The 23,630-nt window shown below is 43.4% G+C and overlaps 1 protein-coding gene and 1 long non-coding RNA gene across 3 annotated transcripts in view; both read left to right on the top strand.

The window, feature by feature from the left end:
- Positions 1 to 3,028: 3,028 nt before the first annotated feature.
- LOC113843978 (uncharacterized) lies at positions 3,029 to 19,723 on the top strand. Its single transcript, XR_003498036.3, has 5 exons — positions 3,029 to 3,119; positions 12,849 to 12,955; positions 14,345 to 14,513; positions 15,420 to 15,503; positions 15,698 to 19,723. It is a non-coding gene; the product is annotated as an uncharacterized lncRNA (long non-coding RNA).
- Positions 19,724 to 21,090: 1,367 nt separating this feature from the next.
- Positions 21,091 to 23,630, top strand: part of SHTN1 (shootin 1) — a 61,171-nt gene continuing 58,631 nt past the window's right edge. The window contains exon 1 of one of the 2 annotated variants that reach the window (XM_072039833.1): positions 21,091 to 21,109. Coding sequence is in view for 1 of the 2 variants with exons in the window: in XM_027460307.3 (XP_027316108.2) it covers positions 22,742 to 22,799 (58 nt within the window). In the remaining variant the exon portion in view is untranslated. Of the gene's footprint in view, positions 21,110 to 22,616; positions 22,800 to 23,630 lie in introns of those variants that run through there. The other variant, XM_027460307.3, reaches the window with a different exon arrangement.

Here is a 23,630-nt window from a genome sequence, read left to right as displayed (position 1 = left end):
TTGAATTAAGCCAAGCCAGATCCTCAGTAGAGGTAATGGACTTTGCATCTTGGCCCGGGGTATTTTGCACCTGACTTAATATCTGTACTCGTGCCCTGCTTTGTTTTCAGTGCCTATCACTTCTAAATCATCACTCTTGCAATCTGATCAGGCATTAAAGCAAGGGAAAGGGAAAGAAATATATGGTGTGTGAATTACTATTGTACGAAACCCAGTAATTTACAAAGGCTTGTAAGTGGGAGTTTTGTGAATTCTAAGCGATACTATGTTATAAAGATTGTAATGAGACTGATTTCTGTATTTTGAGGATGAGTCTTTTTCGAATACAATATTTGTAATCACCACATAAACATCCCTCCTCCCCCTTTCATAATAGTAATAACAGTGCAGTTTCGCATATTTTTATCTCTTGGAATGAAAAGTCATTTCTAGAAGTTTTTTTAACCATGTGTTTGGTAGGAAAAAGACTCATGACAAGAAATAATAGCATGAATGCAGCAAGTCCTCCAGGCAACCTGGTACCAATATCCTGACTGATATGATTCCTCTGGAAGGATGGCACATACAAGTTTCTGTGAAACTGAATGAAAGCAAATAAGACAGAGACTAAGAGCCCAGTCTGTATTGGCTTAGCTGAACTGATGTATGTGAAGGATGGGGTCTGTTAGTGGAGCACTGGACGTCATTCATTACAGTGTTTATTCACTCATTTTTGGTATGTAGCTAAAATATGGATTTCTCCCTTGGTTGACGTGAATAGAAAAACCCTAATCACGATCATTTTCAACCTCCCAGTTCATACAAATAATGAGAGATTCCACTTAGTGTGGCGTTCTGCAGCAAACATTAATACACTCTATGTGTGGCTTTGCCCCGTCCTACCCCCTCTTTAGTTTCAGATACTGTATTGTATTTCTTCCGACATGTTGATTCTACCTAATGTTAAATGGTAATTGGCAGTAGTATAGGTGGGGAGAGAAACATTGTTATATTTTGTTCATTTTTCACACTTCAGCAGTTATCCCTTTCTCTCCCTGGCTGTACGCTTATTAGTGTATGAAATGCAGGTGTGTGGGAAATGGCAAGCACACATTGACAGGTTATTTTGTTGGCCACTGCCTAATTAGTAGCATAGTGGATGCACCCTGCTAAGCTTTAGTGTGGTGCAGTAGAGCTGGTCTGTTCTAATTTCCTCACAGCTTTGATATTCAGCAAGAGATTGACGGTTAGCACAAAGAGCCAAAGCGCGACGGAGGCCTGCAGAAACAATGGCCCTTCTTGCTTGTAGACACCACAGATGTGAGAGAAAGCTGACTAAAAACAATTGGCCGACACTGTCTAATTGTCTCCAATGTCAGCATCATTAATGTTTTCCCATGTAAAAAGTAAAAGGCCAAGGTTGTATCCTCCCTTTATTTTGAGTCACATGATTATGTAACTTACTGAGATTCAGATTAAGTGTTAATTGTATTTGTGCAATAAAGAAACTGAAGCTACCTTGAATTTAATGAATATGTACTTAATTAATTTTGACAGCCTTTATCTTTATTACCTATTGAATAATCACAATCAGAATTAATAACATTTATAGGCAATTAAAATTACAGCCTATTTAATGATAATATATGTTTACATCTTTTGCTGAGATACAAATTATGAATACTTATTAGCAAAGAAGTTGTTTCCCTGCCAGGAGGGTTTCTTGTCTGTGTTAACAGCAACAAACAACAATAATCAGTTCAATGTGTAATAGTGCCTTTCACATCAGACAATCTCCCAAAGCGCTACACAAGGGCACATGAGAAAAGGCTTCGCAGATAAAGGTAATCACTAAATGGCAAAAATTGTAGTGTGCCTGGAACAAATGCTTCAAAATTACACACAATAAGACAAGTCCGACAATATTTTAGCAGTTTTAAAGCTTTATTTCCTCACAGAAAAAAATAAAAAGAGTAAAAAATATGAAAGGTCCATCAAGGGTGCTACATCAAATTCCTTGCTGACCCGGTAATACCTGACTAGAGCTTCAGCAGCCAGAATGGCTCTGCTGATATCACAGTGCCTTCCTAGGCTGGCAGTAGCTAGCAAGTCTTTTGGCCCCAGAATTTTATGTAGAAAGCCTCGTTCCCTTGTACTGTGGAGTGAGAACAAACACACCTCTGGTTTCACCAGTGCCTGCAGGAGTAGACAGTATGATGGGAAAAGCAGTAACACACACAAATGAGGATGCTTTGGAACTGTGAATTCTCTCTGCCACCATCAAAGGATCTCTGCAAATTAAAAGAAAAAGGATGTGGAAAAGATCAGGCCTGGGTTTTGAAGGGTATAACTGAAACCATCCAATGCATCAGAGACAACCATGTGGTGCATAAGCCCACACTGCATACAGCTGCACACACACACACGGTGTTAGCCTTCTTGAGTCTCTTTACTCATGCCTAGGAGGTGCCCAGAGCCACCCCCAGTGAGGTGCCAAGTCAGCCTATCAAGAGGGAATGGGCCCTAAGCAAGTCTGAGTCCCTTGTCCTTGAGGATGCTGATATCCCCCTGGACCTCTTTTGTTTATCAGTATAGATACAGACTCTGTAACAAATTCATCAGCGGCAATCATTAGAAGCCATCAACAACTGACTGAACTGTCTTAGAAAAGTGAGTAACTGTATACCCCCAAAACACTGCCCTGTTCAGTTTGTGAGGAGAATGAAACAAACAAACAAACAAACAAACAAACAAAAAAAAAAAAAAAAAAAAAAAAAAGCAAGTAGTGTGAAGTAGAGAGTTCAAGGGAAAAGGCAGATAGGGTGCTCTAGAAGCGGGGCTCTGAAAGCTGTCAGGGCCACGCTGATCTCAGGTGGTCACCTGCTTGAGCTGATGAGCATCAGGCACCTGGGCTGGAACCTAATCTGTCTCACCAGAGGCCACCTGGCAATTATGGGGAAGCAAGATCTTTCCTTGGCTCCTAGCTACACCTGTGGTTACTCTGCTGAGTGCCATGACTGTATTTAAAGCAGCCCCACAGAGGGGCCTATTTTCATTTGGTTTGTCTCAGCTTGGTTTGAGCATCTCCCTGGTTGGTGTCCTGTGTTTTTGGCTGATTTCTGTATCCCTTTGTGTCACTGGTAGGTGTATTTTGGTCTTAATTTTTATCTTAACTACTGGGATTGTTTATGGCTCCTTAGTCTTTTATACATTGCAGTTTATCTTAAATAAGCTGTTTTGTATAAAAAATGCAAACTTTCTACTACTGACTGCTGTGAATCCTTGCAGAATTAAACTGCATGGCATCTGGAGAGTGGGCTCTGGAAAGGATTGTAGTGAGGCCCCAGATGTGGAGAACTGGAAGGCCTCTTTCCCCTGAGCAGAGGTCCTAAGCAAGCAGTACCTTTCTGGAAACTAAGTATGAAAGTAAAAGAGAGGGCCTGTACTTCATGCCACCGTGACCCTAATAGCACAGAGGTGTTTACACCCAAGTATTTGAGTCAAGCTTAGGGCACCTCCTGCCAGGCACTTGCTGGTCATGGTGCCTATGTAGAGTGAATGGAAGGAAGTGTACTTAAGCTGTGTTTTCCTGCTAAGGAAGGAACTGATTGTGTGCTGTGAAGGAGGAGTAGGGGAGTGTGACAAGTAAGCAGAGGGCTAAAAAGATGCTTGGTGAACAGGGAGCCTATGATTCAGAGAGACTAAAAGCTTTGTTTGCTCATCCTATCAAAATGAGAATGGGAAAGGGGAAACTACTGCTCTTCGCATGTATGCATGGAAAGGAGCCTCAAGGGAAAAAAGCTGCTTAAGCTACAAGGTGAGGTTGGTACAATGAATAGCTAGTTAGATACCTTCTAACCACTGGCTTAGCATCTGTGCAGCCTTGTAATCAGGGTAAGAACAAGCAGCACTTACCTGGTCCTAAAAGGAAGCTTAATAAGTGTATGAAAGGCATGGTGTGAGATGATGCATAGGGCTGAAAAGGGCATCCTGGATGTTGTCTTTTAGCTCAGGCTCCCTGTGCAGTAGAGGATCAGGTCAGAGTGTCTATGTATAAAGAGCTTTGTCTTGAGGGGAAAAAAAGGAATTTTCTGCCTATCCTGACTTCAGAATCTGAGCTGTTAAAGTAACGTGGTGTGGTAAATGGTGCAGTAAACTTCGAATGGCAAAAATTAACTGAACTAATTCATATCTCTAAAGAAATGCAACACGCTAACATTCGTGAGGCTTACATAGCTCACTTGAGGACTTTTTACCAACCATTTAAAAATGAGTCATATGCCTGACTCCCAGGTAAGATTTCTGTTAACTTTCCTCCTGTGCAGAAAGAGATCAATAACTGACCAGTTACTGCTGGACATTGACAGAAAACAAAGCAAATGGTGCATTGCTTTATAATAGCTATGGTGTATGAAATCATTATGCTAACTTACGAAGTCAGTGCCTATACATTGTTTTGCTATTTGTTAAGTTGTGAAGTGCATAAACAGTAGCTACCTAACATTGAATGCCTGCTGCAATCTCTTGTATTCATGTGCAAGATCCACTTCTTTAATGCCACAATTCATCAACTTTGTTACACTTGAGACTTTGGCTTTTCTTTTTCTTCAAGAATAAGGAAGAAAATTACTTATCCTTTCTGCAGCTGTGTGCTCTTACATTGGCTTCTCTCACCTCAGAAATGTGTACCTAGTTGTATCTAAGATAATTTGGAGCTCAAAAACATTAATTTGGGCTGGATATTAACCTTTTCTGCACTGCAAACAAGTGCAAGGAGGCTGAACTACTTGCATACCTACTCAAAGTGCAAAATAAGAACAGATGCTGCTTGTATCAGAAAGTGACCTGGGAGGCCAGAGGTATATCAGACTTCTGATGGAATGACAGCCAAAGGTAAGACCATGTAGGCTCTTCTAGAGCTGATTATTTTCAGGGATTTTATTTGCTATTGTAAATGTCCTGTGGCTCAGGTTTAACGATGTCATTAATTTTTGGTTGCTGTTTGTATGACTGTTGTTCTAATTTGCCTAGTGGTGCAATATACTGCAGCCTGAGCATACCTGCAAGTAGTCCAGAGAATCTGAGATAGTGTCCTTGCATCAGTAAATAAATAGACTCAAATGCAACACAAACCTGGAAGTAAATGATGCATGCTTTTAAAAATGTGGGTCCCTCCTTTCTCAGATACCACTTCCTCTGAAGCTATTCTTCCTGTAATTGTAAACTTCCAGGGAATTTTCTTTTCCTTATTGTGACAGAGTAAACAATGTGCTACTGAATGAGTTGTTCAAAGTGAAGCTCTGCTGTTATAAACTGCCCTTTGCATGCCTCAGAGCTCCAGTGGTTGCACAACACACCCCGATATAGCCATACTTGACAACAAAATGACAGAAAGTGAGCAGTTGTCAAAAAAAAAAAAGCAACCATACCAAAAATCACAGGTTTTGTCTGAATTGTAAGTCACTGGGGAAAAAGCTTCCTCTTGCTGCAAGATTTGAAGTATTTAAGTGGCAGTGCCTTCACCACCTAAACTTCTGATGTTGCTATAGGATACAGGATCCCTTTGCCCCAGTGGGAGTTTCTGCACCTAGTAAGCCCCAACTTTCTCTTGCAAAATGGTTTGGGTTTTGCCTCTAGAAATTAACACTGCATTTCCTGCCAAAAGTGCAGACTATCTAGGTTTCAAAAGCCAATCCTCTGCAAGTACTCTTTACATTTTTTTCAGTGCCTATTTTGTGTTCTTAGTGTTCTGAGTATTCACTGAGAACACTGAGTATGCATTTTGTTTATCTTAATAAAAGCAGTTTAAATGGTCCTGTTTCATCCATTGCTATGGTACCCATAAGAGATCAATAAATGAAGCAAATTTTACTAGAAATAAGGAGGCCAAGGAAAGAAATGTAGGTGAGTTTTATAGTATCATTCACTCAGATAATGTTCATCTGCAGTAATGTAGGCAAGAACAACAGTATTGACTTGTAATCCATTATGAACCAAGGTGTTAGCTTTGTTACAAGGTCTTGTTTTCATTTTTAAGACTTCCCAGTGGCTTTTAGTACTTTACATCTTCATTAAGGATTTTAAAAGCAAAGATCTTTGCTTACATTTAAAATACTTTCCTAGTGCTGTGATGAAGCACAGTCACTTGCTAATGGATTTCTGAATGCCATTTTCATTATAATATTTTTATAAGACCCCTCTCTTCTTCTATTATTACATTTGCTTTTGTAAAATGGTTGAGACTGCTCATCACCTACTTTAGGTCCTTTAAATATTGTTCCTGTTTACCATTATGGGAGAGAGTTGGTTTTATTTATATAAGAATAAAACCATAATCCAGTTTGTATTTGGCAGCTAAGTGTGTTTATGCAGCACCTACACTTATTCCCAGGATGGATAATAGGCTGTCCTCCTTCAGCATGAATCAGTCATGCAGTTAACTTTGAACTCTATACACAGAATATTGGCTGAAGCATTAGTCAATGCAGTCTTCATACTTGTAAGTGTCCAGGGATTCCATAATGACATAAAAGTAAACTTGCTGCATAGGATAAGTGGTCTTATTTAGGGGAGATGAAGCATCGACAGCTTGACCATCTCAAGCTTGACTGTATTGTTTGAGTGAAGGCAAATGAAATGCTGCAGTCTTGGCTGTGTATGAGCACCTGCTGATAGCAGAGGAGGCACACAACAATCTTAGTCAAGGTAATTTGGGGTCTCTCCCTGCTCCTAGGAAGGCAGTCTGGGGGCTTTGATACAGAAACTGCCCTTTATTAATACCCCTCTCATCACTTAAATTCTCTCCTGAACTGTATCATAACTAAGTGGAAAGGCAATTGTTCTTGTTATAATACTAGCATTTCAATAGCACTGTCACTATTACTACAGTTATCTTGGTTATTTTCGTTTAGTGGAAGGTAGAGCCGATTTTTGTTCCCTGGCTATAGTTCTCCAAGTTAATGGCCATAGAGATGCACTTGTATCTTGAATAAGAATAAAATGTCTGTGGTTCCTGGCTCCCTGGAATACTGAGCAACTCTATGAAACAATGATGAAGAATGACTGTTGTAAATATCAGTGATCTTGAGTTAAGATAGAGAATTTTATTGCAGAGCTTTTATGATGTATTTTTACTAGTGTTTTTCAGTTACTCCTGCCCTGGTGTGTCAACAAGCTGACTTAGTGGCTCTGGATTTGCTCCAATGGGTAGAAGTCAAGGAAAGAAAAGAAATTCTTGGGCTAGATGAGAGTTATACTCTGCCTTAATGCATCTTTTAACTGATCTGTCAGAAACATTTCAGACCTATTAATCCTGAAAAGTCTTCTTTCAGTTCATCCCTGTGATTCATGCCGATAGCTCTCCTCTCTTGGAGCAATGATAACAATGGTTTATAGAATTCCTGCATAGCTAAAAGCAGATGCTACCCTTAGGAGGGTGATGAATCCCACATGTTGAGTGTGCCAAAGCAAGGACAAAAGGCCCAGAGCCTTGAGCCCAAGGGCTGCTGATAGGCAACAGGAGACAGAAAGACAGCATCAGAGGCTGTCTAATGACAGTACAGGTAGCACTTCCTTTCTACCAGTTTCTATTTGCATTATCTATTGAAGCCGACTTTTTTGGAGGTGGATGAGGCTGGAGAGGTTTAATTGGTATAAACCATCTCCAGACATCTGTATGGCAGCTAGGATGAGTGTAGGGTTTAGCTAGAGCTGGATAGGTGCCATTATAACACAAGTGACTGGTTACTGAATGCAGCCCTGAGCAATTCCAGGTGGGAAATCCCTGTCCCAGCTCCAAAGGGTGGGCATGTAAGATGAGATGAACATTCAAATGCCAAACTGTTCATCTTTAGATTACTAGCTCAGACTGGGTCCAGGTTTATTTGCTAGTGTAAATAACAAAACTCTAGAAAGGCTGAAAGGCAACATCTGTCTGTGCTGCTGACTTGTATATACGAGTTGACGCTGGAACAGAATTTGTAGTGGTTTTTGAGTACAGTCCATGTTTCTTCAGCAAAAGTAAGAATAGGGACTAGCTCACCAGTGTGTGTGTGTCAAGGACTTGATCAGATCTGGATGGGCTTCAGATTTCTCACAGACTGTGGTGCTTACACCAGAGCCTGCAGGGAGGGGAGCTCTGAGAGCAGCGGCAGCAGCACTCCGGGACAGGCAGTGCCTCTCACCTCAGCACGCTGCCTTTGTTCCCAGCCTCTTCCTGCCAGCAGGCTGGGTTGGAGGATCTGCCCTTACTTCCATAAAATACTGCTAGTTCCTCTGTGCAAGATGAGTGCTGCTTTGATGGGGCAGAACATGCTGTTCACACCAGCTACTCAAGCTGGACTGTGTCCCACACAGTACACAAATGCCTGTTTTTTTTTTTTACCAACTGCACCAGAATGCCTTCTGTACTAGCTTGATAAGCACATGCTAGTTAAAGAGACATCATTTTTGATGGAAGTAAAATATAAGTGTTTTTTGCCAAGCATTTGTTCCAAAGAAATCTGCTGTTCACTGAAGACTGCCTGTCCTTGGCTGTTCTGTTTCCAGACAGGCATGTGTGAAGGTGTGCTCGTGTTTGCTGGGAGTAGCAGAAGGGTTTTTAGCAAAAGCTGTTGTGGCTGTAGGTCAGGAAGGGGAATGCTAGGCCTATTCCACCAGCTAGTCTGCGAAGCTCCTGGAGCTGGACCAGGGGGTGTAGCACAGCCTGTAGGATGGCCATGAGGAAGGACAGCCTGACTGCAGTGACAGCAGGGAATGAGGCAGCTCTGCATCTCCCCCTGCTCAAACTTGCAGCTGTAACCCTGCCACGAGACAGGAATGCGTGTTGCACCAGCCCAGGCTAACAGAGGGGTTAATGCCCCCTTGGCTGTGCTCCCCCTTTGCTTCCTTTTTCCTGCACCTGCCACTGCAAATTCCTGCTCCCCCGAGGAACTGCCAAGATTAGATCCTTTGTTAAGGGCGCTCAGACCCAAATCTTTTATTTGCAATGCTGAGCACCTAACTCGGTCTCCTTGAAAGGGCAGCAATTTTGTGTTTGTCTTAGAATACCACCTAGAGGCCTTAGCTGACTTTGGGTGGATAAATGCTCAGCTTTTTCCAGAGATCACCATCTTTAGGGCTTTTCGCTAACTGGATGCTCCAGAAATGAAAGCCATGGGAAAGCTCATCCTACTGGATTTTTGTTTCCTCCTGGCAGAGACCAGAACAGCTCTGCCAGTGTTACTGAGCTGTGCAAGCCTCTCACAGCAGGGACAGCTTTGCAGATGTGCGTTACTACATCAAACATAAGAGGGCATGTGGCTATTACCCCATGCTCTGGCTACCCTTCCTGAGTGGTTTAGAGTTGATGGGAATACAAGCTGCTTGCCTACTGAGTGTGAAGATGTCTCAGAAATACCTAAAAATCCAAATGGAAAATGAAAACATGCTGAAGCTGTGGATCAGCATGTACAGAAGAGCACGGAGCACCATTCCTGAGAGTAGTCCTACAGGGTAGCCTGCGGTGAGAAATGGGGCTCTTTCCTACCATAGCCAGGGTGCTACCTGCTTGGCTGATGCTGTGGTTTTTTTGCTCAAAGGTAGCTCTGCAACACCAGGGCTCTGTGGCATCATGCTCAGGCTCAAGTGGCTCTTGTAGGATTGATCTGCCCCTAGTATTTCTTCCTGGTGTATTAGGAAGCAGGATGGGTTTTCTGTAAGTAGCCAGGTGGTGCTTTCTTATTCTGCCTGGGACTGCTGAGCTGGCATGCTTTGTTTTGAAAAGTGCAAAAAATTGTAACACCTGATGTACTCGGTTTTGTTTTTAATTCACATGTACAACTGCTTACCACTATGAGGACAAATGTTTTTAACTTTTACTGTAAAACCATGCTTAGTTAGACCTTACCTTCTTGTATTCCTGAAAAAAAAAAAAATCTACATTCAATGTAGAAAATGGAACTGTATTGTCAGCAAACAATGTAAAGGTCTTAGATAACAAACAGTAAACTTAGCTTAAAAAAAAGTCTTTAATAGCATGTTGCATTAACTACCTCTTATAGGCTTTGTATTTAATTGTACATCTTCCAGTTCCTGCAATAAGATGGACAGGGCTAATGTTAATTATGGCAGAGGAAGGAATAAGGCATGTCCCACAGGGAAAAATGGGATAATGTAACAAAGGCTGCATCCTCAAGTGTACAGATAAGGTAAGACAAGCCAGGCTTGCTGTGGCAACAAATTTCTAAGCACTTCAAAGTTGGGTAATGCTTAGGTTATATATCTGGATGCTATTTTAAAAGTTTTAGCATATTAAAACCTGGAGGAAGGATAGGCAGACAGGAATAGTAAAGCCAAACTGTGGCCAAAGCATCTCCTGAATACTGCAGGCATCCCTGGCTAGTGTTTAAGAGCAAGGGTGAGATGCTAGAGCTTCTCAACCAGGGGATGATATTTCTTTAAGGTATCCAAAATAAGTGGCAATATAAACACCGAAATAATCCCAAAATACACCTTCAGGCAGAAACTTGCCACTGAAATCTTGAGTCTAAATCATTGTATTTTTGGCAATGCTATAAGCAAAGGCATACTGGCCCTTACAATGACATGTACCTGACATTAGGAGACCTGCTTTTCATGTAGTCTGAAAGCATGCACAGATATTTTTATGTAAACATGGTGCTGTCTTCTTAAGGAGTATGTATATTTTAATTTTTCTGAAGCCCTGCTTAATGACAGTCCCCAGGTTAGCCTTCTGTAAAAGTTTGCTGGAGTACACCATCCACTAACCAAACCTTTTTCAGTGTCTATAGCCCTTGGCACTACCTATGAGATCATTCACTGAATGGTTTAAAGACTGTTTTGTCAGTGTTCAGAGGCACTTAGCGCAGCACAGCCCAAGGTGTCGCCACCTTTGGATCTAGGCCTTAAATGAAAACAGCCAGGGAAAGAAATGTTGTCTCTTCAGCTTCTTTATTTGAAGAATAACATTTGTAAGATCAAAGCTAAGCCATTTTGTGTGAACTCCTCTACAGAATTTCAGCTCAGGAATGCAAAACCAGTGTGATTGTTATTTAGCATCTCAGCTGGACTTCTGCACGTCTTCTTTAAGTGGCTTTTACTGCAGAACAGGCTGATCTCCTGCACCGGCTGCTTTTCTCTAACGTTTTGTCGAGCACTTCTGTACGAAGCCAGCGATGATTCAGAGTTTAACACTTGGCCCTTTGCCTACGGATGTGCAGCAGCAGCACGAGCGATGGGGAGGATGGCGATGGAAACAGCAGCTTGAAGGAGCCACCGTGGGAATTGTGCGCGGGACAGCGCAGCGCATCCTGCAACACACTGCCTGCCAGCAGGAACACGATGCCAAGCGCACAGGGACACGCACAGGGGGCACTGCTAGGACTTCTGATCCCACCGGTGTGCTCACTCACTCTTTTTTTTTCCCAGATTTGTACTATGGGATTGGAAATGCTGCTTGGGTTGCACTTTGTGTGTTCATCAGGAACTGCTCTGCATAGCCAATGCAAATTACATATCCATCTTCATTCAGGAACAGAAGGAGAAAATAATAGAATAAGGGATGGAGCAGTTGTTTTGGCTCCTAGAGCCAAGTTTAAGTGGCTACCATAGCAATGGGAAATAGATTTTAATATTTCCTGTTTAGCATGTAATTAACAAGGGCAAATGTTGCAGTTTTGCATACAAGACAGTGTGGGGAGCTGATGCAAGTATGAGGTGGAGACAGGTGATGGTATTGGAAAGTTCTGCTGAAAGCTTTGAACTAGGAGCTCAAAGTAGCTCTAGACCAACTTTGTAACACCTTTCCCATCCCTGCAGATCAGGGATTTGGATCAGAGGCCACAGCTGCAGGTCTGAATGAGACAGTCGAGTCAGAATTACCCAGCACAAGTCAGATCATGAGCATTGCCTGAATGTCTCAGCTGAATGCTTTGGGGGGAATGATGCAAGATGGCTATGCTGAAGGCAGCAGTGGCACGGCAAGCTGTTCCTCTGAATGAAGCAGAATTTCTCTGCTATTTTCTATCTTTTATCCTTGGGAATAGTGTTGTCAGTGAAACCTTTGGTTTATTAATGCTCATCTTTATCTAAATTGCTTTTTGTCTTTCAGTTATCTTCCAGTTACTGTCACCTCATATTGTAGGCGGTGTTCACAGGAACTTGTTCCAGGGAGAGGAAAATGATGATTAACCCCTTGTTTGCCTTTCAATCTTTTGATTTTAATAGGACATGAAAGGCAAAAATCTGAGACATCTGTTGTTTCTTTCAGCCAGTTCCACAGAGACATTAGATAGCATTTCAAGCACTCAGCTGACAAAACAATTCACCTTGAGAGAACACAGATTTGCCAGATTGTTGCATTCTGTTTTTGTATGATGTAGTATTTTTTTTCTGAGGCTTCCTTCATTTTTGCATTAGAACAGTGTTTTCATGCGGTTTGATTGCATTTTATGATGATGAAAAACACTTCGTATGCAGTACATGAAGAAAGTTAGTTAAAAAGCGTGATTAATCCCCCAAATCTTTTGATCAGCTCCAGAGATGTGGCTGTTGTATGATTTGCCATCCACTTTACTAAGCTGTAGTGTAGGATCAGTGTACAAAGTGAACACACTGGTGGAATGATACCATGCTACACACTGCTTCTGGTGAAAGAAATAGCATGTGGTGCCATCCAAGCAATATGCAAACTTCATTTCATTTAAATGGGGTAAATCAAGTCATTTTAAAGTCAATATCGTAGTCTATTTCAGTAAACAATGAACATTTTATGTTTCTCCTGACCATCCCTTTACAAACCTCTTGGAATTTCTAGCCCAAGCGAATGGGTTTGATTCATTGTATAATTTCTCTGTTCATTGTGTTGCCAGTAATGGTGCTTGAGGATACTGGAGGAGCTGCCCTGTGGTATGGCACACCTGCAAAGTGAAAACTTGATAAGGATGCTGATTTTTGTAGGATGATAATGAACAGCTGGGTAAGTGGGAGAATTTGTCTGTTAACTTATGGAAGTAAACTTGTTTATTCCTTGGTCCCTTTACTTCTGTCTTGTTGAAGGACTTCCAGAAATGCTAGTTAACCTGGTGAGAACCTTTATGTCAACTTTGAGCATTGTCTCTGGCCCTAAATTCTTACAAAGTACCTGATTTTCTACTGTCATGAGTTAACAGAGCTCTACAGCATACATTAATGCCATGGTGATTTTTATCAGCAAAATACCTGGCATAATTATCTTAGCACAGCGAGTGTGGTCAAGTGGTGTAATGTAATCCAACACCACCTAAAGAATGCATGTGACAGCTTTGTTTTGCAAGAAGAGAGTAGAAGGGCTTGTTGGAAGGAGAGCTCAAATGCTCTTTAATTCAAGGAACTAGCATCTGACCCTAATTATGTAGTGAAAACGGAGGTAGTGCAAGCACCAGAAAGTGGACAAGTCTGCAACAGGAACAAAAGCATCAACTGCTGTTGAGGTCTTTGCAAAGATCTGCTGAGAGGGGGGAGAGAGGGAGACAAAGTGGCTCCAGTTGCACATAAATACTTGATGGAAAGTATGCTGAGGAACAGGGCATTGGGTTATTTCTCATAAGATGTAAAATTGCTTAATATGAGTGAAATGAATTGCCCTTCATGCAGAAATTAATTATGAAGGTAACTTTACAGAGGTGGTAGTAAGGGTGTAAGCAAAATAACGCTGGCATTGAATTTAAAAGCTATGCATAATGAGTGGTTTATTAACATGTCTATGATCATCAGTACCAGGAGACCTTGACTGCTGTGCAGTAACATACTTAAGTTTCTAACTAATTTTATTTCGTTTGACCCAATGTTAGTTGTTTTATCAAAGAACAAGATAACGCTATCATCTTCAGGAGTAACTTACCAAGGAATAACTTTTTATTCATTGACACTTCATCAGGTTTCAGTGGGTTCTTTCCCTAGGATTTCTCCCATGGAAAATATCTGTGCACACTGAAATCTAAGTTTATCCTTGTTCCATAATGAAATGATGAGCACTTGCCTAAGATTGTGTGGCTAAGATTTTTTTCACCTGAGCTGTTAGATTATTCCTTCTTCCTAGGAAAAAAAGATAGCTTCTTTGCTATTGTCATTTATCATGATCACACAGCCTGTCAGGTAACATACAGTAACTGTTTAGGAGGATCAGAATAGGGACTATTGGAAGTAAACGCTGTTAAACTGTGCAAATGAACTATGTGCAGCACAGGTACTTGTTAACAGGAAACTTATGGAATTTCCAGACAGCTGCTAAGACTGTGGAGTAAGTTTTGTACCAAGGAACATCAGATTGTCCTTTGAGCAGGTATGTTCACATGAAGCCTCACCAGCTCATCTCTCCTCTTTGCAGAGCACCATGGAAGAGAGCACTGCTACACCCCTGATGCAGCCCAGGAAACCATTAACCTCCTTTGTGGCACGGGCACTTTGTTCGCTTGGGTTTAACTTGGTGTCTACCAGGATCCTCAGGTTCTTCCATGCAGAGCTGCTTTCCAGCTGGGTGCCCCCAGCATGTGCTGGTGCGTGGGGTTGTTCCTCCCCAGGGGCAGGGCCTTGTGCTTCCACTTGCTGAACTTCATGAAGTCCCTGTCATCTCCTCAGCCTGTCCAGGTCCCTCTGGAAGGCCACACACCTCTATGCTGTATCAGCCACTCTCCTTGGTCTTGTGTCATCTGCAGACCTGTTGAGGGTGTACTCTGCCCCACCATCCAGGCAATTAATGAAGATGTTAATCAGGACAGGGCCCAGTACTGGCCCCCTGGGTACACAGTTGGTTACTGGTCTCCAGCTAGACTTGGAAGCACTTGGAAACCACGTGGAACAGATTTGGGAACTGTCAGAGGGGCAACCAGCTTGGACTACAGAGCTGTTACCAGCAGAGCTGTCAGAGGTTTTTGGTTCTGTTTTCAGTGACTCTGGGCACTGGTGTAACATCCATGGCAAAAAGACATCTTGCAGCTGCTTTAGAGAAGTGACATGTTGACAAAGCCAGGGAGCCATTCCTCCTCCCAAACTGGATTAAACAGCCTGTAGTGACCACAGTAATTTAGTTTCTAAGAAGACTGTTTGCACAACTATAGGACAAAATGTTTCTTGCCACCACAGTCCTGTACAAACCCTCTTAATCTCTGCTCTAGTGGCCCATTTTATTCAGAGCTATGGAATAAACCAGGAAAGAACTCCAAAGGAAAAAAGAGTCCCCCCCCAATAACTGCTGGGGGTTTGCACAGCCACCCCAGTGTAATACTGGTGAAACTGGGTCCCGCATCTCAGGACCCAGCTTTATTTTCTAGCTTTCCAAGAGCGTGGTATTTGTTCCTGCCAGACTGGAAGCAAATGAGCTCTCTTGTTTTGCTGGTAGGAACACAGTGAATCACTTCTGAGCTATTTGCTGTCTCTAAATGTGTCCTCGCATGTGTTGGCAGGTGTTCAGCACTCAGTGGGAGAGCCTCACCACCTGTCTGTCCTCGTAGATAAAGGGAGCACCTATTTCAACCAAATTAAATGAGGTGAGCATCCATAAAGTAGGGTGTACTGCTCTGAAGGGTGGGTTGCTATAATTCACCTTGTTAGATTTTATAGTTGTAAATTTAATATGTGGGGTTGTTAATTACAGCATAATTAAAGCATTTTAAAATGCTATGCTAAAAACTGAATCTTCTTCTGATCTATCCTCCAATCACTTAATGCCTTTTTTCTGCAGATAGATGTATTTGCCATCCTAGAAGGGAGTAACTAGGAAAGATCATGCCAGTGCCTCTAATCAAATGGTTAAGTTTTTCAAATGAATCCATATTATCTGTGTGGTTTTTTTTAATCGTACTTATACTTTGGTTTGAATGTGTGTTGATTAGTTAGTTGTCATCTTAGAGAAACAAGAAGTGCTTATATTTACCCAGATATATTATGCTACTCATTATTCAGCACTGATTGGTTTGATGGGAAAATATACATTACTTCAGCAGATAATCTGCTTAGTCTTATTCATAGTGTCAATTATATACTCAAATAACTATTGCAATTTCAATTCTTATGGAGTTTATTAACAGTTGTTTATCTGTGCAGTGATTACATAGTTCATATTTCCTTCTCCCCCTCCCCTCCAAATTATGTCTGCTCTGAAAGTGCTAAACATATGGCTGTAGTCATGCCCTGGGGGTAAATGCAGCCTGTAGCCACAGCCCTTTCCACAAGGCAGCTCTCCTCAACAGTAGGATGACAAATCCTCAAGAATTCCTTTAGGCTTTGCAGGGATGGATGGATGTCACTGCTTCAGAAGAGAATGCCCTTTTCTCAGTCACAGCAGGTCCACTGCTCCCTTCTTTGCCATTTGTTGTTGGAGATGCTAGGACATGTAGGTGAGATTGTCTTTGTGTCCATTAAACTTCTTGTCCAGATAAGGAACAGGAATAAGCATCTGTGTCTGAGATATGCATTCATGTTGGGAGCTGTTCATTTTTATGAGCTCCAAGCATTAATGAAGACCACAGAAGGTGCCCAACATCTCACTAAGATCGATCCCAAAGAAAGACAAAGTTAAGCCTTTCAATATTTTTCTTTACCTTCCAGTTTCTGTATTATTATCCCATGTATACAGTTGCCAACTATTGTGAAATTGAAGATAACATGCAGATTTTCACCCATTGCAGCTCTGTGATCTTGATTTGATTCTCTCTTACTTCTTGATATGGCCCCAACTGTGTGATCCCCGTCATGCTGCCTGCTTTGGATAGCTTTTCTTACTCACCTCAGCATTTGCTCCTGTAGGTAGGAGCAAAAAAAAGGAAGGCCTCTGGAGCAGAGTGTAGAGGGGAAACAATGACTCCTTTGGGTTTTGTCTATCTTAGCAGCTTCTTAGAACAGTGAACATCATTCATGTTCCATCCTGTGCACTGGTTATTTGACTGCAGGTAGGTTTTAATGCACATGGATGTTATTTTAAAAATCTCTTACATGAAAAGAAGACACTCTAATACTGATACTCTAATATTGTCTCCTGGCAAATCCTGAATATTTTATTTTTGTTCCTCTTAGCATTTGTTCATCTTTACTGTGTTTGTGATGATACTGGGAATCTCTGGTAACAAAAGTGCAGGAAAGCAGTGTAAGTTGTAATGAGCAAACAAATACTTGTATTGTTTGCACAGAGCTTAAACAGATGGGGAGCAGCCCTGATGGAAGGACATGCACGTGTATACCATATTAAATACAACCAGTAGGAGCAACTCAGTAAAAAGCTGCAGTTAGCAATGTGAACCTCTGGAAAAATTCTGAAAGTTGATGAGCAAATGACTCCTGAAATATCAGAACCTGGCAGAAGCAGGAAGAAATGAAGGGGTAATGGAAGTCCCAGGTTGCCTTGTGATCAGGAGAGTGAGGGGGGGAGAAAGAGAAACTGGGAATGGCATCAAAAGCTTTGAATGTACCTAGCTCTTTGGCACTGCCCCTCCTGTTCTCGTGGGTCTGTACATAAGACTTGCTCTGTTCTTCCAACAACAGGTGCAGGGACGGGCTTGTGGCCAGTCTGTCATGGAAGGGGCTGAGCCTGAGAAGGAAGACAGGCAGAAATGGTGGGCAGGGGAAGAGCAGTGGCCAAGCTCTGCTGCTTTTCTCTACAAGAAGGACATTGAGGCCCTGGAACATGTCCCAGGCTCCAAGGGCTATGAAGCTGGTGAAGGAACACAAGTCCTGTGAGAAGTGGCTGAGGAAGTGGGGGTTGTTTAGTCTGGAGCAGAGGAGGCTCAGGGCAGACCTCCTTGCTATCTACTGGTACCTGAAAGAGGAGTGTGGGGAGCTGGGGGTCAGCCTCTTCTCATAGGTAACTAGTGATAAGACTGACTAGAGGGAATGGCCTCAAGTTGCAACAGGGGAAGATCAGGTTGGAAATGAGGAGATACTTTGAAAGAGCAGCCAGGCATTGGGATGGGTTGCAAAGGGAGGTGGTGGTACCACTGTCCTTGGGGGTGTTCAAGGAAAGGTTGGATGTGGTGCTTAAGGACATGGTTGAGTGGGTGACATTGGTAGTAGGGTCATGGTTGGACCAGATGATCTAGGAGGCCAACCTTTATGATTCTATGTTTCCAAGAAGATAATGCCTGGAGCTGCTGCCCCCACTGTTCTTGCTCAGGGATGCTGCCCCAGAAGATGCACCTAGGTTGGGACTCTGTCAGTGCCCCTCTGTGACAGGAATTGAGCCATGGCCTCATCCTGAGTAGCGGAGCCCACACAGACCTGGGCATGGCCCAGGAAGCAGCAGGTGCAAGGAATAAAGTTGTCCTGCTGCAAGGGGAACTGCAATAAAGGGCTTTGAACAAATGTCAGTCTTATTTCCAATAAAGCTTATAAACATCATCTGTGAATAACAGGGGGTGGGAGCAGAGATCTGTGAAGATTGAATCATCCCTCTAAACACAAGCTTTGCAAACCCCTCCAAATATCTGGCTTGAATTACCGTGTTGAAAGATTCAGCAGAGAGGAGGTATTGTCATTGAGCTCTAGTTTTGTCTCCCATCCCTCTTGAACTGGTGATGGCCTTTGACTAAGCTACCTGTATGTAAACCTGCCTTGAAATATGGGATTGCTTATGAAGCAATGGAAAAACTGCAGGGGAGGTCATTTATGAGGTCAGCTTGGGTGTAGATGATGGGGGCTGGAGGCAGAGCAGTGATACTTGCTCTCACCCACAGAGGCAATCAGAATGGCAGGATCCTGTGCACCTTATAAACCTGTTAGAAACTTCTGAAGATTTCACCTTCCCCCTCACTTGTAGCCCATTCCAGTGCTTTCACTAAAAACTAAAAGAACCTTTTTTAATACCTAGCCCCTCTTGTCTTCACTCTTACAGTTTAAACCTTGCACTAATTCTCCAATCCAATGGTTATTGAGGACAGTTTATTAACAACTTTGTGATAATCTTTAACTATTATATATTATTCTTTCCCTCAGTTTTCTCTGCAACAAATAATCTTCCCAAATACACCCTTTTTACTTGCAGACTCTCCCCAACTGGCCTGTACTTCAATTAGAAGCATGCTGTTAGAAGCTGGCATGCTTTCTCTCTGATGTCCCACCACAGCTAAGCACAATAGGAAGAAACCAGTGTCTTATGTATTTGTCCAGTATTTCTTTTATTTACAGAAATATATTGCCTTAATTTACTCTTAACTTCCCCAAACAATGCACTCTTTTTACTCATGCATGTACAGAAAAGTGTATGTGTAGAGTAGTACACAATTGTGTAGAGTAGTACAGAGTTGTGCAGAATGATACCCAGCTAAAATCATTGCTCCACTTGGACAAGATCTGAATTTGAATACCACTTTCTAAAGTGCTTCTAACCCTCATTACATTTTCTTTAAATGTTTCCTACCAGGTATTACCTGTGATTCTCAATTTGTCACGGTCTGTGACAAAACTATAAAAATAACAAAAATATGGCGAGTCCATCTGAATCTTCCTCTCCAAAAGGATGTGGATGTACTTGACATCATCCATTAACTCAGATTTTCCAGTATAAAGTGACTCAGTTCTCAATTTTTCCCCCAGTACTGGTGCTGCCTGTGAACTGGACAAGTTTTCAAACACATTTATACTTAGCTTTCCAGTTTAACAAAGCAGAAATAATATTCTTGAAATGCTGTGACTAAAAACTGGCTATTTATGTTCAAAGTACAATGTTGCTTCTCTTTCTCTGCTACAGGAAGCAGTAATTACCTAATCCCTATTTAAACATTGTGAAATCCCATGTTGGATGCTTGAAGTGCCTGCGCAAACTTTTATGATCTTAATGGTTTACAGCATCAGCTATCAGATCACAATGTGAGCATTATTACACAGAACAGTATAGGCATTACAGACTCTTATTTAAAGTAACTTGGAAACAATGAACTGAATTCATTTCAGGGGAAATGCTACTGGAGGTGTTAAGTCCTCTTAGTGCACAAGGTCCATTAGCAAGTACAACAAGTACATTAGCAAAATTAGTAAGAGTTCATTTTTCTACTCTTAACTTGAAAAAGTTGGAAACCTATTTGGCAGTACTTGATGAATTATTAATACCTTTGAGGAACAATTTTAGGGTAGCATCCCTCTACTGTTGCAACCAAAAGGGTCTGCAACAAGGACATGCTTGCTTTAAATGCTCACTTATCAAGAAAATGTAACTTGATGGAGGTCTAAGTGAATAACAGCAATAAGAACAATGCTCAAGCTGCAATATTGAAGTTATGGAAGGGAAGTCTTTTGACCCACAATAGTTTAACTTGAATAAATAAATAAAATAATGGAAGAATTGGCTTACTGTCTCTGTGAATATCAAAGAGATTTTATGCTGTTCTGGCAGCTCACAACAGACAGAACATTGTTGCAAGACGAAGATGTCCGGTGTCTTGGCACAGTAAGCAACCCTACAATCGTTCTTTTGCAAATCCTGCTACTGCGCTGCATGAAAGAAATTAGTCTGGGAATGGAGGGGATGATAACAGCAAAGGGAAGGGGAGTTGGAATGAAACCTGTGGCTGAAGGGAAGCCAACAGGCAGCCCAAGAAAGGATGCTGAAAACGAAAACACTGGCAAAACTGCTCTGACTTAAAGTGGGGGCTATTCAAAACCGAGGTCAGCCCAGAACTCCAAAGACTTAAATAGGACCTCTGTGTTCTTCCAAAATGGAGGCATTTATTGATGTGTGACTTGACTTGTAGTTTTTATGTTCAGCTTCTGTTTGCAGACACAGAATGTAGTTGAGTCTTTTCCACTAGGCTGAAAAGCCCTCAAGTACCAATGATTTTCTCCTCTGAAATTAGCATAATCAAATAATTTGTTTCCTGTTTGCTCAATTAAAAAGACCAGGAGTTTGCAGTCTCTCATTGCAAAGCCCTCTCCTCAAACCTTGGATTGCTTTTTTCTTTTGCTTTCTCTGTAAATGACTCCGTACCATCTTTTGAAGAACTGGATACAGTATCATTATTTTGGTCTTGTCAATGTCACAGAACAATTCTTTTTTTCCGGTTGAAAGCGAACATCCAGTTCTTCTGCTGCAGCACCTCACCGACAGCATGTATGTAATTACTTGCACGCTTTGCCTCCTACGACCTCTGCAGAGCCTTTGTTTTCCAAGGTAATTTCCCATTCTTTGTGTATGACTCTCTCTCTAGGAGCATGGATTTATAATTTCACTTTTGTGCAGTTAAATGTGTTTTGTGCTGACTAGTTCAAAACAAGCTGACTAGCTTCTGAACTTTCCACATGCCTTACCTGAACATATCACACTTTGAGGCACTGGTACAGCTCACATGGCTCTCTTTGCTCCTTTCCAGGACATTACACACGCTATTAACCATCCTGGGACAGATAACATTGTAAAATGTCAATACAGAGTCTCTTCGTGTTTTAAAGGTTTATTAGGTCAGTAAGGGTAGAGCATGCAGTCGGGGAGGAGGCAGGTGGACTGAGCAACAATTTGTAGTGAGATCTTTTTCATTTTCTTCACAGATATTTCTAATGCTGTGGCTATGTGCAATTTTCTGACTGCTGTGGTGATCTATGGGCTTTGCCAAGGAAGGAGAGGGATGAGCTGTGCCTTCCCCATGCTTACAGAGTAAATATGAAGACTTGTTGAGTTGACCACTACTGTGGGCCACAGCTTCAATGTGACTGACAAAGAGTTTTTGAGACTGAGATCTACTTCAAATTCACTCTAGTGCTGTCCACTGTGAATGGGGTGTAGCACAGCATTGGGCTAGTTAACGCCAAAGGCAGTAATTTTATTTCAAACTTCTGGCTCTTGATTTTCTGAAGTTCAACAAAAAATGGACAGAACCAAGTGCTGCAGTGTAGCTATGGTGTGTATTTGATATCAGCCTTCAGCTGAGCTGGGTAGGGTCACTGTTTCAATGCAGAGCTTGTGGCTGGCTCCTCTCCTTTTTGACACTGGAGAACAGCAGGCAGAACTGTGCTCTTCAGACGATCGAGACAGGGTCTCTGTCAAAGCCCTCTGCCTTGATGTTGGCCAAAAGTTTTGGTCATGTTGGCCTGCAGTTGCTTCTCTAAGAACCTTGGAAACAGCAATGTAACTGTTTTGTTTGGTTGTTTTCTTTATCTCGTTGGTTTTCTGGGTACCAGTGCTAAGCTCAATGAGTAGTTTTACACCCTCCCCACTCCTTTGAGTGGCATGTCAATCCCAGTGGAAGGCTGTTCTACACAAACTTTACTGAAAAGGTTATGAGGCATTGGAATGGGCTGCCCAGGATGGTTCATTCACCATCCCTGGAGGTCTTTAAAAGACGTGTAGACGTAGAGCTCAGTGATATGGTTTAGTGGAGGACTTGTTAGGGTTAGGTCAGAGGTTGGACGAGGTGATCTTGGAGGTCTCTTCCAACCGAGATGATTCTGTGAAGGCGTGCGAAAACCGTCGTTAACCGGTGCCGCGTGTGGGGTGTTCCCTTTTACCCCCCGACCCCTCGGGGAGTCCCGGTGAGCCCTGCTCCCGCCTGGCCGCTCCGTGGGGAGCCGTGTGGCGGCGGGGCCGCTGCCGGGCGGTGTCGGGGCTCGGTGCAGCTCGGTGCCGCCGCCGCCCCCCGCACATGCTCACTGGGGCTCCGCGGGAGTCTGGGCATGTGCAGAGCCGGCACGGGCCGGGCCGCTCGCCGAGCCCGCCCCGGGGCTGCGGCCGCCGCCCGGGGAAGGGGAGGGGAGGGGAGGGTGCCAGGTGTGAGCGGCGCTAGGTGTGGGCGCTGCGGAGCGGAGCGCGATGAACAGCTCGGACGAGGAGAAGCAGCTGGAGCTGCTGGCCAGCCTCAAGGAGCGAGGTGAGGGCCGGGCTCTGGGATGGGCTCCAAGCAGGGAGGGAGGGGGGCTCGTCCTGGGGCAGTGGCTCCGCTCCGCTCCCCCCCCCCACCCCCTCCCGGTACCGCCCCGGGCTCGGAGCGGCCGGCGGGGGACGGGGCGCGGCTTGGGGGCGGCTCCGCTCCGGGCTCCGCTCGTTTCTAGGCCCCTGCAGGGGAAGAAACAAAAAGCCTGAGCGAAATGAAAGAGCTGGGCACCGAGAGAGGGAGATGGGGGTTGAAGGGGGGGAGCTGACACGCTGCGGGTGCCCCCCCCGGGGTGCTCTGCCTGCACCCACCTGCCCAGGGTGGGCACCGAAGTGATGGGGGCAGAGGGTGAGGGGCTCCTTGCATGGGCTGAGGGGCTGATAACCTGGGTTTTAACACCTCGTGGGCAGCCTGGCTGTCAGGCTGGTGACACGCCACCAGCTGTGATGGGTGACACTGGGTGACAGCAGGTGACAGTGCCCTGGGAGGCCACCTCAGCAGCAGGGCTGGGCAGCTTTGAAGGTTCTGGGCAGCTTCTGTCCACAGAGCTTCCTCAGGAGGGTTACCTGCATGGGCAGCTCCTTGCTGTGTCTGAACTTTGCGTCCATCTGCGCCTGGTGTGTGTCAGGAGCTGTCACGCCAACCTGTCCCACACCTCCTGGTCCAGGGCTAATCCATGTGCAAACTTCCCTGTGGTAGCTCAGGGCCAGCCCTGATATGCCGTGAGGTTCTGCAGAGCCTTTGTAGCTCCGGTGTAAATGAACCAAATGTGTTTGTCTCGGGCTGGTCGGGTTCCCTGTGTGAGTCACTGTGCTACAGCCTTATGGA

Source organism: Anas platyrhynchos, chromosome 6, assembly GCF_047663525.1.
Source record: "Anas platyrhynchos isolate ZD024472 breed Pekin duck chromosome 6, IASCAAS_PekinDuck_T2T, whole genome shotgun sequence".
Classification (NCBI taxonomy): Eukaryota; Metazoa; Chordata; class Aves; order Anseriformes; family Anatidae; genus Anas; species Anas platyrhynchos.
This window is presented reverse-complemented; position numbering and strand designations above follow the sequence as displayed.